Here is a 15,609-nt window from a genome sequence, read left to right on the forward strand (position 1 = left end):
CAATAGAGAACAGCTTCCACAAAAACTTGGAGATGGACACCATGTTGGCGTAATGGTAATGCTGGTGTGCAGTGCCTATCTGTTTCTCATTAAACGGCTTATAAAGGCTCAGCAGTGCCATGTGATCAGCAGCAAAAATGGTTTATTAGCTTATGAAGAGGCTTTTTTCAAGATGCTTTATGCCAGATTGATTTGTAGCTGGCTGCTGTGCGGATCATTTGATTTTATGAGCTAAGTGAAACGGATGACAGTTCCATCTCTACCTCCAAAATTTCAAGAGCGGCTCAGTTATGTTAGAAATTGTAGAGAGAGATGTCTAAATTGGCATCAGCTATCTCCTTGGATTCATTTTTCAACAATTCTCTGCCCTTGTGACATGTTGTCCTCATGATGACACACACACACACACACACACTCACACACACACACACACACAGGGTGCTAGTTAATGACTGATGATTATCTGCCTCCTCCGTGTCTCCCATGTTCCAGGAACACTTCCTGGAGGTCATTCAGAACCAAGAGTTCCTGCTGCTCCCCACGGCTGAGATTGTTAAGCTGCTCTCCAGCGATGACATCAACGTCCCCGACGAGGAGACCATCTTCCAGGCTTTGATGATGTGGGTGCGATACGATGTGCAGCATCGACAGAAGGACCTCGGCGTCCTGCTCGCCTACATCCGCCTGCCTCTTCTTCCTCCACAGGTGAGATTACAGAGGTGGTGCCTTAAAAAAAAAGGTACAATCAGGATTACACACTGTGAAGTGGAGAAAAAAGGTTTTACTTGAAAAAAAAAACCTTAATGATTCACTGAATATCAAAATAGTTGCCAATTAAAGTGTCAATAACCCATTTTCTAGCGCCCAAAGTGAAATTACTCTCCTCTCGCAGAGATAAATCAAAGAGGCAGCATGACAGCAACACATGACATTTTATGTGCGCTGTCGGGACATGGATTTGTAGCCTGGTTTGAATTGTTATTGACTGAAACTCATGTTTCATGAATGTCTTGTTTTAAGAGGAACAAATCTTTCACTCTGTCATCCAGATTTGTATAACATCAAACACAGAGAAGCCTCTATTGTGGATAATAGGTTTAAACATCTGAAAAAACTAAAAAATGCTGCTTTATGTAAAGATTATTTTCAAAACACTAATTATGCTATAGTTCAACATATTTTATTTTATTTAAATTGATGGAAAACATGAAGCTATTGTTCTTATGCCTGAAAATTAAATGGAAGACATGAACTAAGTCTTTCATGTCTTTCTATTTAATAAAAACAAAAATGGATGAACAAGATCAATACATACATGCATAACTTTCAGTCACATTTTATATTCAATAAAACCAAAAACTACTTCATCACATCTCAGCCCAGGTTTAATGGTATATTGAGATAATTCACCTTAAACTGAAAATACTTTATTTTACAAAATAAAATGTGATCCACTGCTTAGGAGATGCATACAGATAACTGCACTAAATACAAATGGTTTAAAATATGTTGGTTTGCTGCAGAGAAATAAACAATATGTTATCAGTTTTTATATTAATGTTCTTTGGACTGAATTTGACCCCATCTGAAGAGAGGAATTTTTATTTCTACAAGTCTGTCTTATAAAACATATCCTTATTTAGCTTAGTAAATGGATTAATCTTTGAATTAACAGAGAAACAGAAATGTCTGATATCTCTATTCTGGAATGAAATCAATAACTATGTAGCTCAGGTTCAGGATCACCATCGCATCACATCCCATCTAAAGTTTTCTATATGTCAACATTAAAACAGTTAAACCCTCTGACAGATTTCTTGTAATGTAGCTCCTTGCAGATCTAGAAAACAACAAGATGTTCTCTGATGACCTGGAATGCCAAAAGCTGCTGATGGAGGCCATGAAGTACCATCTCCTGCCCGAGCGACGACCCATGTTTCAGAGCCCCAGAACCAAACCTAGGAAGTCCACTGTGGGAGCACTTTACGCTGTGGGAGGGATGGATGCCACCAAAGGTAGGAGACATTTGCTAATGTTACACATCAACGCAAGCCTATCTGAAAAATAACACATTACATGTCGGTGGTTTTAGGTTCGACCACCATAGAAAAGTACGACCTGCGGACAAACACTTGGGTCCAGGTTGGAGTGATGAACGGACGGCGGCTGCAGTTTGGCGTGGCGGTGATAGACGACAAGCTGTATGTGGTCGGAGGGAGGGACGGACTCAAGACGTCCAACATGGTGGAGTGCTACAATCCGATCAATAAAGTGTGGTCCACCATGCCGCCCATGTCAACACACAGACATGGACTAGGTAAGTGTGTCATACTGTACTTCACTTATTTCACTCAAAAAAGAAAGGAGGTAATACATTGAAAGAATCAAGTCAGGACACTGTTTCAAAAAGCTAATTATGTATGTCAGTAGGGTTGTGACTAATGGTTAAGTCTGACATTTTTTTAACTCCACGAAGGAGAAAATTATTCTGTCTGCATTTGTTTGTTTTTTTATTTGCTAGTTTTTTTTTTTATCAGGATTGCAAAAAGATTTTCATTAAGTTTTGTGGAGGGATGGGACCTGACCTAAGGAATAGCCAATAACATTTTAGCAAGGATCTGAATGCACCCCCCCATACACCCCTTTTATTCAACATTGCGAAATATGACGTTTTCCAAAATTCTAAGAGACTGATTCATTGATCTTAATTTAAGAAAAGGAGACATGTTTAGGAGACTGATATTTATGACTGTGTGCAAATTGAAGCAAATCCAAATAAATATCTAGTAAAGTTCAATATGTTTTTCATAAGGAGTTTAATGGGCCTTGGTGGAGGTATGCACATGGGTTCACCTTTTTTTAATAAACTGATAAAGACTTTGTGAATAATATAGTAAAGACTCAAATACGCTGGTGTTTATATTTCTAAATGTTTATGTACATACCCTCTAATCTTTCTTTACTTCTGCCCACTATCATTATTATTATTAATATTATTATTAATATTATTATTAATATTATTATTATTATTATTATTATATAAACTACTGTTATCAGAGGGTGTTCATAATAAAATATAGTTCTTTCAATCATTTCAGTGTTTGAAGTTTCAGCTCCGTCGTGCTTCCTGGAGTTCTTTTCCCAGAAATGTCTGTATGCATGCTCAGAAGGGGTCACAGTTGGCATGCTGTACAAAAAATTACACATGTCTTTTTGCGATAGACCTTTGATATTTTCCCCGTTTCCCCTATCAAAGCTTGGCAGGCTGTGCTGGCCCTGCTCTCCTTTACCCTTCCCAACCCAATAAATCTCATATCAGAGGCATTTGGATTCACGGTTGAAACAGTCTGGGTAACAGAACGGGAAGATCTTGTCAAAGCGTTCGGCTCACTCGCCCCGTGTGGTTGGAAGTATCAGCGAGCCCAGGAGATCACACTGTACAGATTACCTGGGTTGTCTTTCATCTTTCCTGTAGCAGCTATCTCTCTCTGCTTGGCTTGCTCTGTGAATATTCCGAGTCTGGATATATTAGAGCTTGGTGTCTACCAACATCCCTGCATGCACGGCCCCTTCCTGCTGTGTGCATTGCGGGTAAAGAAGACAAATATTTATTTATTTATTACAAAACCCCTGTATAGTAGTATAAGCGAGCCTCATCGTATCAATTGTTTTTGCCCGAATGTTTTGTGTCATTCGAGGTTCTCTGACTGTGGTCTCGCCCTCGTGCTCCCTCGGAATCATTGAACTCCCACGAAAAGGAAATAAAGGGTGGTAATATAAAAAATCCATTGTGTTAAAACATCCTTTGCTTTGTTACTGATGAAAACCACTTTCCTCTGTGGCTTGGGAATGAGGAATAACAATGCAGTTATTTATTTCATTTTATAGTCTTCCTGTTTTTTTGGAAAAGATTTGGTCAGCTGTATGACTCAGTCGGCTCGGATCCGAACTGAGAAATATACCTCTCCTTCAGCGCTCTCCAAGAAACAAGGAAATGTTTGATTTGGAAATGCCACTTCATTTAATTTAATAGTTTTGTGACCAACATGTGGTTTATATTTCCTTTTGCCTACAGGATGTGTCATGACGGGGGTTTGAAAAATCGTTGTTTCATTAGCTTCAAAGAGCATATTTATGTACAGTTACTTTAGCTTTGATTTTTGTTTGAAATATTATAAGTCATTACAAAACGGGTGGATGTTGTAGCAGAACCACAAACTGTCAATTCATAAAACCCCCCACACACACAAACACACAATTTAAATACACTAGTGCCTGTTGTAAACCTGCCTGTTTGTAAAGGTTGTAACAGTGACCTGCAGTAAATGAGTCATGTCATGTACAGACATGCTGCTGGACCCTGACGCCCTGCACAACAGCCGTTCACCTGTTTGTTCACCTGTTTGTTCAAAGTTCAGTGAAGTTCGACGCAGAACCCCGAAAAGGAGAATCAGCTGTTGTTGCTATTGTTGTGAACGTGCTGTTGTCTTAATCTACAATGTCTCTTGTGGTTCAGCTGATGCTGCCACTGAACGCTGGTCCTCTGTCTGTTCAAAGTTTATTAAAATCAAACAGATCTCTTGTCCTAGTCACACCCAATTAAACACTTCACTTCCTTGGAACTATAACAATACACTTTACAAGTGTGAAGCTGAAAAGATGAAAGGTTCTCGAGATTTTGTGAGATTTCTGGTACTTCTAGATTCGACCTTATGATTGCTTGCAATTATAGAATTCAAATCATGCGACTGACAACTTTTCTTCTTCTTTCACCAAACCATATAGCAAAACAATAGGTTCTGCTCAGTAACATTTACCACCTGAATCCATTTTTGTAGGCATCGCCGTGCTGGAGGGCCCCATGTACGCTGTCGGCGGCCATGACGGCTGGAGCTATCTCAACACTGTGGAACGCTGGGACCCTCAGGCCAGACAGTGGAACTACGTGGCCAGTATGTCGACACCACGGAGCACCATGGGAGTCACAGCACTCAATGGAAAGTAGGTTGGACCTTATATTGTCAACATAACCTCTTGATAAGAAATGTGCAATTTTAAACTTTTGGGCAAAGGATATTTGTCTTTCTTCTGCTTTGAAACATCATCTTGCCTGAGGTCGAGTTCACAGGTGTTTGTGAAGCCCCAACAAGCACAGAGTACAGGCAATTTACACTGTAGAGGAATACTGCTGGTGGTGCATGACTTTGAAAGGCCTGCCAAGAGATTCAGTTTGCTATTTTAAATGCAGGAAAAGCTGCATGTTCCAGGACTGTAACAACCACACAATACCAGTGTTCCTGCACACATGTGTTGGCCAATTTGTTTAGTTTTAGCAAGAAAATCATTGTCTATCTTTAATTAGCGTTTTTGTGAAATTCAGTGTAAGAAAAAGTGTTTTCCTTACAGGTAGAATCTGTTTCAGACCGAAAAAGAAATGCAGCTAGTAGATTTAATCATGGGCATGTTAATTTGCATACGGTGCGAAATAAATTACCATGAGCAATCTAAAAATCAATAACTGTAAAGATGCCTTGTTTGTAGAGATATTTGGCACAATGTGTTATTTTGAATGGAGCATGCGGTGGAACAGGCTCGGTTGTGTCACAGTGATCTGGCCCAGGAGAAGCAGAAGTGCAGCATTAGTTCGGTAGTAGTTTGACAACACAATGCTTCTTGTGGTCTGTGTGAGATGAACTGCAGTGTGGCTTGCAGCAGCACAGAGCTCCTCAGATTAGCGTGGTAATTCATAGAGTGTAAGCGGAGTCTATGAAAGCAAAACACTTTGTATATTTGTACGTGTTTAATGCCTTACAACCCTGTTTGAGAGTAAATTAGGCAAAAATAACGCAACTCGCCGTCTCATTTAAATATGGCTGTGTGCTGAAGGAGAAAAGAGGCCGCTGCTGCTCGGCTGCATCCAGCATCCAGCGTTCAAGTCGATGCTGAGTTATTTCTGCATCTAGGTCAAAAATAGACAACAAGGAAACTGTTTCCCTCGCCTCTCCTTTCCTACTGTCGGGCCTGCGAGCTACATGCACTTAAAATACTGATGTGATCTTTGTGGCAGAGAACACTCAAGGACAGGGCCTTTGAACAATGCTATCCACTGTGTGCTGCTGTATCTTATAAAATCTGTCACATTGACAATGTTCTGTCACTATTTTTTTTTTACAAACATCTGACAGCTGAGTTCAGCTTCTCTTGCAGGATTCAACAGCACTGAACATCCCTGTCAAACGCTGGAGATGTTGACTCCGTTTTGTTTCACTCCTCAGATTGTTTGCAGTCGGCGGTCGAGACGGCAGCTCGTGCCTGAGGTCGATGGAGTGCTTCGATCCGCACACCAACAAGTGGAGCATGTGTGCGCCCATGGCCAAGAGGCGAGGAGGCGTGGGTGTGGCGACATACAACAACTTCCTGTATGCTGTAGGCGGACACGATGCCCCGGCCTCCAACCACTGTTCTAGACTCTCCGATTGTGTTGAGAGGTCGGTAAACGCTCCTGCCCTGGAGGAAAAAAAACACACACACACAAACGTTGCGTAAGCCGCTGTGGATTGCATTTGGCCGAGCTCAGGAAGGCGTGGCTGCTGATTTTCTCATGAGAACAAAGGAGAGTTAAACTCCTGGGGCTCTCCACCCTGTTCCCTGCATTTTCAGACCTGTCAGTGTTGCAATACATGATACGAAACTGAAGAGATCATAGTTTCCACACTTGGTTGTATTTGATGGTATCTGGCACCATCTGCTGGACATGCTGGTAAAAATAACACACCAACAGAGAACCTTCATTTGTAATTCATTTCTCAGAATACACAGTGGTGCAGTGATGAGCGCCTTGCAGCAAGAAGGGTTTGAACTCTACAGCTCTTTCTGTGTGGAGATTTTGGACACATGTGTGAGCCCTGTGATGGACTGGTTGTATCCAACCTCTTTCCCTATGTCAGCTAGGATTGGCTCCAGCTCCTCCGCGACCCTCAAAGGACAAGCGGTATAGATAATATATGCTAATGGTGGGATATATATATATATATATATATATATATATATATATATATATATATATACTTTCCATTATTTTCATACTTAAACATACAGTGCAAGAATATTCTTCAATTCATTTTTGATGCCATTTTGAAAGTGGAACTGAGAAAATTTAACAAATCTTCCTCAGTAAGGCAGTTTTGTAAACAAAGCACATTTCACACACAGAGGTAGAGTCAAGGTGCTGGAAGAGGACATTCAAAACAAACAGTAAGAATCTAGAGAATCAGAAAAGCACAGTTTGAAAACATTTTTAAACAAAAGAAAAGAAATAAGAAATAAAAACGATAAAAATCAATATAAAGGTCATTTAAAATATGTCAAAGAAATGTATTCACAAAACTAATGATAGATAGAAATTTGTAAAAAAATTTTCTCAACCCCCACAGATATATTTGGCACATAGATTTCCCACCATCAATGCTGTTTCTTCAAGTATCCATGAACCTTTTCATAACTGACAGGAATGCATGTTTAATACTTTCTGATTGTTACATATTGTAAGGTTTAATATTCCTGGAGTTAAATAGAATCACAAAGCAATTTTGCAAACTTGATTAGAAAATATTTGATGCATCAGCATTGTTGTTGAAACTTTTAATATTTTAATCAGAGGACTACGTTTGTTAAATTGCATCATTTTGATTACATCAGTTCCTATCCAGTCCCACATCGGTGTAATTATGTGTTTTTTTTAAATCCACTATATCATAATTATTTTCTTCGCACATTATGTTGTAAGCATTTTGTTATTTTGCTTAAAAATGACAAAAACATTTGAATAACCTAATTTCATTGAATCCATTCAAAGTCAGATCAACACTGCGTCTTTGTTTTCCTCATCGAAGTGGCCAACTTTGTGCAACAGACTTTTTTTTAGTGTGCAGCAGCTTTCTGCCCTCGCTGATGAGTTCAGGTCTCTGTGGACCCAGCGTCCACCAGCTGCTGTTCCAGAGACAGTTTTGTTTTTAACTTTCAATTTGGTTCTGTCTCGACAGTCCCCGCGAAGAGTTCCCCATGGTGTCCATTCATACAGCTGTGATTTATAGTGAACATAAGGGGGTTTGACTTCACCATTCATAATGCAAAAACAACCATTTGACCAAAACAATTGCATTTACAGGTATGACCCAAAGACGGACATGTGGACGACTGTGTCCTCCCTCAGCATTCCCCGCGATGCCGTGGGTGTGTGCCTGCTGGGGGACAGGCTGTATGCTGTGGGGGGGTATGACGGCCAATCGTATCTGAACACTGTTGAATCCTATGATGCACAGAACAACGAGTGGACTGAGGTAATATCACAAAACTAAATCATTTGTAAGTCAAGTAACAGGCTTAAAAATATGAAATCCCTATTGGGTTAATATAAATAAGAAATACTTCCATGCAAATTTTGTTTTGAGGAACTTTTGACATTTTAATTGGATACATTTTAATGGGATTGTAGGTCGTGTTTGCACATGTAACACCAGGGTTCCACTTAATGCCCGTCAGGAAGATAAATCTACTGAAGTCAACGAATCCCATCAATATTTTATAGCTTGCTTTTCTTTCTTCGCCTCCATAACTCTCGCATTTGTTTGCCTTTTTATTTTCTAAGACGGCCCCAGATGAGAAGCTGCATGTTAACCTCTCTGTCTTCCTGTAGGAGGTTCCTCTGAACGTCGGCAGGGCGGGCACCTGTGTGGTAGTGGTGAAATTGCCTTGAGTGGTTGGTCTCATGGCAGCGCGGGAAAACAAGTGAGAGAGAGCGGCAAAGAAAAAGTGGACAAACAAAACAACGGATCAAGGACACCTCCTTCGAGAGTCGTGTTTTCATCATTATTTTCTCTTTTTTGCTCAAAATCCATGATTTTTCAGACAGAAACACAGACTGAGCCTTCACCCATTGTTTCTATCATTAGTGGACATGTCTGCCCACTGGGGAGGAGCTGTTAGGAAACTCGGCTCCGCTCTGCACATTCTCCACATTCTCAACCGATCAAGAATTTCATAGACTTGGCGAAGCTGCAGCGAACTAGTGCCAAACCTTTGTTGTTGCTGGTTTGTTGCGCTAGTTTTATGGAAAGTTCTGCGTGTGTCTGTAAGATAAACTGTAAAAAAGTTGCATTTTGAGTAAATGGGCCGAACTCCAGGTTGCGTTTACATTTATACACCAACATTTCCTCTCAGTGCCATCACATGCAGTATATTTTTGGGGTTTATATTTCCCTTTGTAGCCACTCTGATAAAAAAAAAAAAAAAAAGTTAGAAATGTAATGTACCAGTGTCTTTCCTTAGTGGGTGGTCCAAACAGATGAGCGATGAAGAACCACTGTGACAACTGAGGCTGATGACTTACGGGAATGAAATCAAACTTTTTGCTGAACAATAATGATATATTTGGACATTTTCTTTCTTTTTTATTGAGCCTGTAGCTGCAGAACACCAAAGTCATTTGCTTGTCTTAGAAGAGGTTTTGTTGCGCATTAAATAAAAGTTTACGAAATTGTGAATTACAGAGAATATATCATATTGATATTTCACATTGCTGTGTAATGTTTTTGTGGTCCTACATTTGTTGTTGATGGAATCTCGCCTAAACCAGAGCACTGGTTACTACACTTGTTGTTAATCTGTCGGCTTCATTCCTGGGCATGCGGGGTGAGCTAATGTTTTTGTTTGATTTTTACAGTATTACACATCAAGATCATTGTCTCTTCTGTATTGTAGGAGCCTCAATGCCTTCTTGATCATCACATACACGGCTCAGATGTTGGACGAACCCTGAAGACACATCAAACTGTGGCTCAGTGTCACCGGGTGCATCCAGTGCTGTTTAATGTTTTATTTTTTGGGGTGCAGCACTTGAAAACCAGACGCTCACGGCACTTCTCTAACGTGACTCGGATAAGACTTTTTAGGATTTGTAGTCAAGCCGCTCATAAAAGTAAAGATTACTGACCTGCTCACGATGAGATCTATTTGTAATTGTAATTATAACATGTTTTTCGGGGCCAAATGTTACTTTTTATGTTTTTATCATAATTTTGTACAGCATGCCAAACCTATAAATAAAAGGACTTCAGTCTCCTCTGCATGATCAAATCCATGTTTAGAGCTGAAAGTGGTTCCCTCGGCGGGCAGATCCTTCAATTCTCTTGTTCTGCTGTAAGTACACTAAGCTCGCTTTTTCACCTAAACAGACTTGGAAGCTACTTTGATGTCAGAGTTAACCTCAGTCTTGTCGTCGTCACTGCAGCCACTTCCTAAATCGAGCGAGCATGTTTGTTGGTTCAGCTCTGGGCAGCTTTTCTCTTCCTCCCCGACAAATTGAAGGACCAACAGCCTCTGCTTGCCGTCTTTCTCCTTCGTTGTTTACTCTCCAAACAGTTTCAGTCCCTCCACTCTCTTCTCGTGTGTTTGGTTAGATTACAATGGTTTCTGCATACAAAGCACTGTGTCATGTGCCCAGAAACCAGTCTGTGCCTTTTAGAGAACACAAACATATTAGGAACACATTACAGCAAGATCAACCCCTTTTTCACGATCCATATCTCAGATGAGGCTCCCTCAGTAAACTTTCTGTTTCTGTTTATCTGCATCTCCTGCTGACAGATCTTATTAAAGAAATCATTAAAGGAAAATAGCTCTAACCTTTGTCAGCCTCTTCAGAGAATTATATCACTGAAAGCCCGAACATGTAGAACATTTATCTCAATAGATCTTTGTGCAATTAATTCAAAAGGCATAGGCTTTTAATGGCTGTCAAAACATGAGAGTGTAATGGTGGCTCCATTGGCTTTCTCCCTGCGTAGGAGAGGTTTGCTGCAAAAGGTTAAAGATGTTATACTTTTCCAATCTGTTTTTCATATCTTTAACTCCACATCTGTTAGTCTACTACTCTGCCAACGCGGTGGAGGTACCACCCATCGGGAGGCAACCGCACCTAGAAACACAGGGAACACTGATAATGAACAGGAGAGTCCACACCACGTGATGAGTGGCTGACGTAATACACCACCAAGAAGCCATCAGGTTTCAAAGTCTTAAAGGGATGGTTCACCCAAAAATGAAAAACACAGGAGACATTTAGACTAAAAACATAAATGTCAGGGCTTACAGACCCTAAGATGACACCACAGGCATTTTTGCTTTTTTTTTTGCTGTTTGAAGAAGTTGACGCTAGTTACTTCAATTCTATTCGATTTGGCTGCAACGCTGTTTACCCATTAAACTCCAAAAGTGTTTTGCGGACTCAAACACCTCACCCACCCCTCCATTGGCATATTGGTGAGTAGATAATTACGGCATTTTCATTTTTTGGTGAACTACCCTTTAATGCAGATTTAAAGACCCGCCGAAAAAAGAGCTTTACTTGCAAAAAACATTTCCCAAGAGAAATTTCACTTCTGCAGGCATTTTTAATAGAAATCTTAAAAAACTAAATGTGAGATGAGGTAACTGATAATTCAGCCAATACAGTAATTATGTCTCATAGCACTGGCTTATATGAAAGGTGCTTTGTTTTAGCTGATGCAGCACAAAATTGATGGTATCACTATTAATATTATCCTTTTACTGTAAGTAGGCTATTTAATTAACTACCTTGAAATAAAACCTTTTATTTTGAAAGATAAATTTATCAAATATTCTTCCACTTAAATCTTAAATTATTGTTATTATTATACCACATACGTAAAAGGGAAGATGTGACTATGATGAGTCTTACACCATGAAGTTGTTATATTTTTCAAAGGCTGAATGACGTTTGATGTTTGATACAAATTAAATATGGATTTTCTTATAGTTTATTTTTTTATTTTAACTGTGAAGAGAAAGAAAAAAAACTTTGTGCAGAGGTCTCAACAAAAATCTGCAATTTCAAATGTATTGTGTAATGAGATCATGCAGCGTATTTAAATATGTAATATCACTCTATTCTAGTTTTGTTAGTGAGTGTTCATTTTAATTCAATTTTGCAGTTGTTTTTGTTTGAATCTCACACAGACACAGACACACACAGACAGACACACACACATACACACACACACATACACACACACACACACACACACACACACACACACACACACACACACACACACACACACTTTGTAAGCTCCTTCCTGGTGATGTAATCATATCATAAATTATCAAGAGAGGGTGCTGTTGCACTGTGGTACCGACCAGCGCTCACCACTGCAAACGGCAAATCAAAGATCTCCAATACCATTACTGTTCATAATAAATGTCAACCATCATTAAGAATTCCAAGGACAAATACTTGAGCTAATCACCCTGCATAATTATCGAGACATGATGACGAAATGTTGGGAAATTGGCTTTTAAGGCTCCACCATCCTTAACTTTCATACGAGCATCTCGCTGAGTTTAAAGGGAAGCACAGAGCCCAACGAACGAGACAAGTTTGTGACTTGACAGATGATTTATCAGGTTTTAAAGGGATTTCTGTGTCACCAAAGTCTGAACAACCTCTCACCATTGTGTGACAAATGTAGACAGATTGTTCTATTTTTGAGCTCTGCTCCTAGGCTCCTTTTGATTTTTGTTTTTAGAAGTGAGTGAGCAGCTCTCCCTCCTATTTTATTCTTCTGGTGACAGTGAGAGATGGAAAGTGATGAGAGAAAGATGCAACAGCACAGCATGTGTGGCAAACAATGTACTATATCGATTGCAGGTTGTGAATACGCACCATGTGTGCACCCGGCTGCTTTCTCATTTAATATATATTTTTAGATTTAGGTTAAGGCAGTTTGCATAAATTAAAAGAGAAGAATCACTCCATTTCAAAGATAAAATGCTGCCTTTTCTTTTTCAAAGAAGAAAGACTGAAAAATCATCTTTACCAACAGGGACAAAAGACAAGATGGATCCTTCTACAAGTTCCACAACAAACTGTCGGCTCATAAAAAACCCGAAAAGATTGTCTCCTCAATCCTGCTTAAATTAGCCTGTTATCTTGGCACTTTTGATAACTCGCAATGAAACGCCGTGTCAGACCAAATGCTTGGTCTTCTCTCTCGAGGTAATGGCCAATTGATTTTCACCGCAACAAATTCTTCTTGTCCGAATTCAGGGAAGACAAAAAGATTGAAAAGATCCCAGAGGCAGCAGGATAGTAACCACAGGGACATGTGTGCTCCTGCTCAGCTCAACACTCCAGGTGAACTTGAGGGATGGCCCGCTCGAGGAACTACACCACAAACTATTGCCTTTTCGTGACACTGCTGGTGATGAAGTAGTTAGCCGGGCTTTCATGAGTCTCGCGGCCGATACAAAGAGTGACAGTTGCTTTTCTGGTCCGATCAAAGGCGGCAGACAAGTGCTGCCCCCCCCCCCCCTCTGTCCTCCCACGAAACCCCCTTCTCTATCTAATGATAGTTGAATACATTGTCATCTCATTATCTTTGAAGAGAGGAAAGATCCCTCCCATATGAGTGGGCACTGTGTCTCTTGCCATCAGACGGGCCCCGAGATTGGTGAAGCGCACTCTCGTCTCATTATGTTGAGTGAGAGATATCAGACACATCCCATCTGCCGAACGCCTTCGACACACATGCCGCCATGCTTCAGCCACGCTGGCTGATGCGGAGATCCACCGAGTGGTTTATCTGTAAATTCTGCAACTCTGCTGTGAGACTGGTGTTCTCAGAAGGTTCAGGCACGGCTATCGCCAAAAATCACTGCCTGGTTGAAAATCACTGTCAGAATTAAAAGAACACACACTCACTTGCGATTGGATCAGTATAAGCAGGACTTGTTATTTCAGTGGTTGCCATCAAAGAGCCCCGGACCCGTAGACGTCTGTCTCGTCTGCATCTTAAACCGTCATTAATATTGCAAGGATTCATGTAGTTTATTTCTTAATGGTTTTAAACTAGAACACAAAACTTCATTTACCCCCAGGCAACTGGCTGCGAGGCTTTTACTGGTTTCTGCTGACAAATGGAAGGAGAACAAAATTTCACTTGGGTAATCCCTCCCAGTTTTCCAATTTACAAACCCTCTATGGGGTAAAAGAAATAAAAACAATAGTACCAATAGGGAAAAAATATAAATAAATAAAATGAAAAAATCACAACATGTTACTGCAGCCTGAAAACTCTTGATAAACCTTGCATACAGAAAATATTCACCTTTTAATTAACTTTTATGTTGTTAAATTATAATATTTAGATAAAGGTATGTTATGTTTTATACTTGTGTGACTATTCTATTATGAATGAATAGCACTTAAAGGCAAAACCCAACAATAATATGAGACAGAAATGCCAAATTGGTCCCAGTTTCTCTTGACTGGCTCTAACAGATGTCATGGGCCGATTGCCAAAACATCTTATCGTGGACACAGTACAGTGAAACCACAACACTGATCTACATGATGGATGTCAGATCAAAATGAATCCAGCCATGGTTTTTACCAGCTTTGAATTCATGCATGGGGAAGCCTGTCAGGGGCGAGAGACGATGTGGACACTGGCTCTCACTGTTTGTCAAGATTTTACATCCCTCCCCCTCGCTACTCGTTTGAAGCAAGTCGTCTGCTGTCAAGCAGCCGGCTGCCAGTATGCCTGAGAATCTCGATTCAACATTTGTGGACTTTTCACAGGAATGAATGCAATTAGACTGTTTTGTGGGTGTAAAGCATCCTTTTGCATGCACCATGCAATCTATCATTTTAATGGGCCTCAACTTTCTCCGGGAACATGCTTTAATTTGGTAACTACCCTTGTCTATTCCTTTTTGTATGTGTCTAATTCAGACAGTAAATCAGTGACCCATCAGCTGCACTTTTTTTTTTCTCCAGCAGTTTTGCCTATTTAGAAGACTGGGAGGAATAAAAAATAAAAAAACAAAACTAAAAGCAGGATTTGAAAGTCAAGCATCAAATGATTTCTCAACATCAAATGGAATAATAAGGAAACATCAAGACTAGAAAGAAGATCACATATGCAAACAGCCCAATTCTTGAAATGAGAGATGTTGCTTGTTTTCTGACAACCACAATGACAAAGTCGCACTGGTCCGATTCCGTTTCTGCCTTTGCAGCATCCATAATTCAGAGAACATGATGATCTGCTTCAGGAATTCAAACCGGACAGACACAATGTACATTTTACTGCTTTCTTTTTTCAGATAAATCTTTGCATGAGGAGGAAAAAGAAACATCTAGAGTTGCTTGTGTGCCTCTATTTTGTCTGCTCCGCCTCTTACCCCATATGATCTTCCTCTCGGCACATTACTGCTGCCCCTGCAACACCCACTTACGAATTACCACCAGAACTAAATCACTTCCTTTGTCAGACACGGCTGCCTTTCTTTCCCAGACCCATTGCTTACTGCTATTGTTAGTGAAGATGAACAGCTCACGACAATTAAAGGTGTGGACCATTACTTTCCCCTGTAAGGACGGTTAGGCCTCATGCTTTACAGCCTGTGGGAGCGCACTGCCATATCTACATTTGTCATCCGGAGCCATAATGGACGGCTTTCGAATGGATGAGGAGCCAGCAAATGTCCACTGCTCTGCACGCTCTGGGTCAGGTTCACGGAGCCATG

General features: G+C 40.3%; 1 protein-coding gene across 3 annotated transcripts in view; it reads left to right on the top strand.

The window, feature by feature from the left end:
• The window catches only part of klhl4 (kelch-like family member 4), a 28,504-nt gene extending 18,385 nt beyond the window's left edge, over window positions 1-10,119 (top strand). For all 3 annotated transcript variants that reach the window (XM_062393862.1, XM_062393861.1, XM_062393860.1), the window contains exons 5-11: window positions 493-705; window positions 1,829-2,015; window positions 2,093-2,317; window positions 4,839-5,001; window positions 6,276-6,488; window positions 8,168-8,339; window positions 8,696-10,119. In XM_062393862.1, coding sequence (XP_062249846.1) covers window positions 493-705; window positions 1,829-2,015; window positions 2,093-2,317; window positions 4,839-5,001; window positions 6,276-6,488; window positions 8,168-8,339; window positions 8,696-8,755 — 1,233 coding nt within the window. In that variant the 3' untranslated portion in view covers window positions 8,756-10,119. The remainder of the gene's footprint in view (window positions 1-492; window positions 706-1,828; window positions 2,016-2,092; window positions 2,318-4,838; window positions 5,002-6,275; window positions 6,489-8,167; window positions 8,340-8,695) is intronic.
• Window positions 10,120-15,609: the final 5,490 nt, after the last annotated feature.

Source organism: Platichthys flesus, chromosome 8 (genome assembly GCF_949316205.1).
Source record: "Platichthys flesus chromosome 8, fPlaFle2.1, whole genome shotgun sequence".
In the NCBI taxonomy this organism is placed as follows: domain Eukaryota; kingdom Metazoa; phylum Chordata; class Actinopteri; order Pleuronectiformes; family Pleuronectidae; genus Platichthys; species Platichthys flesus.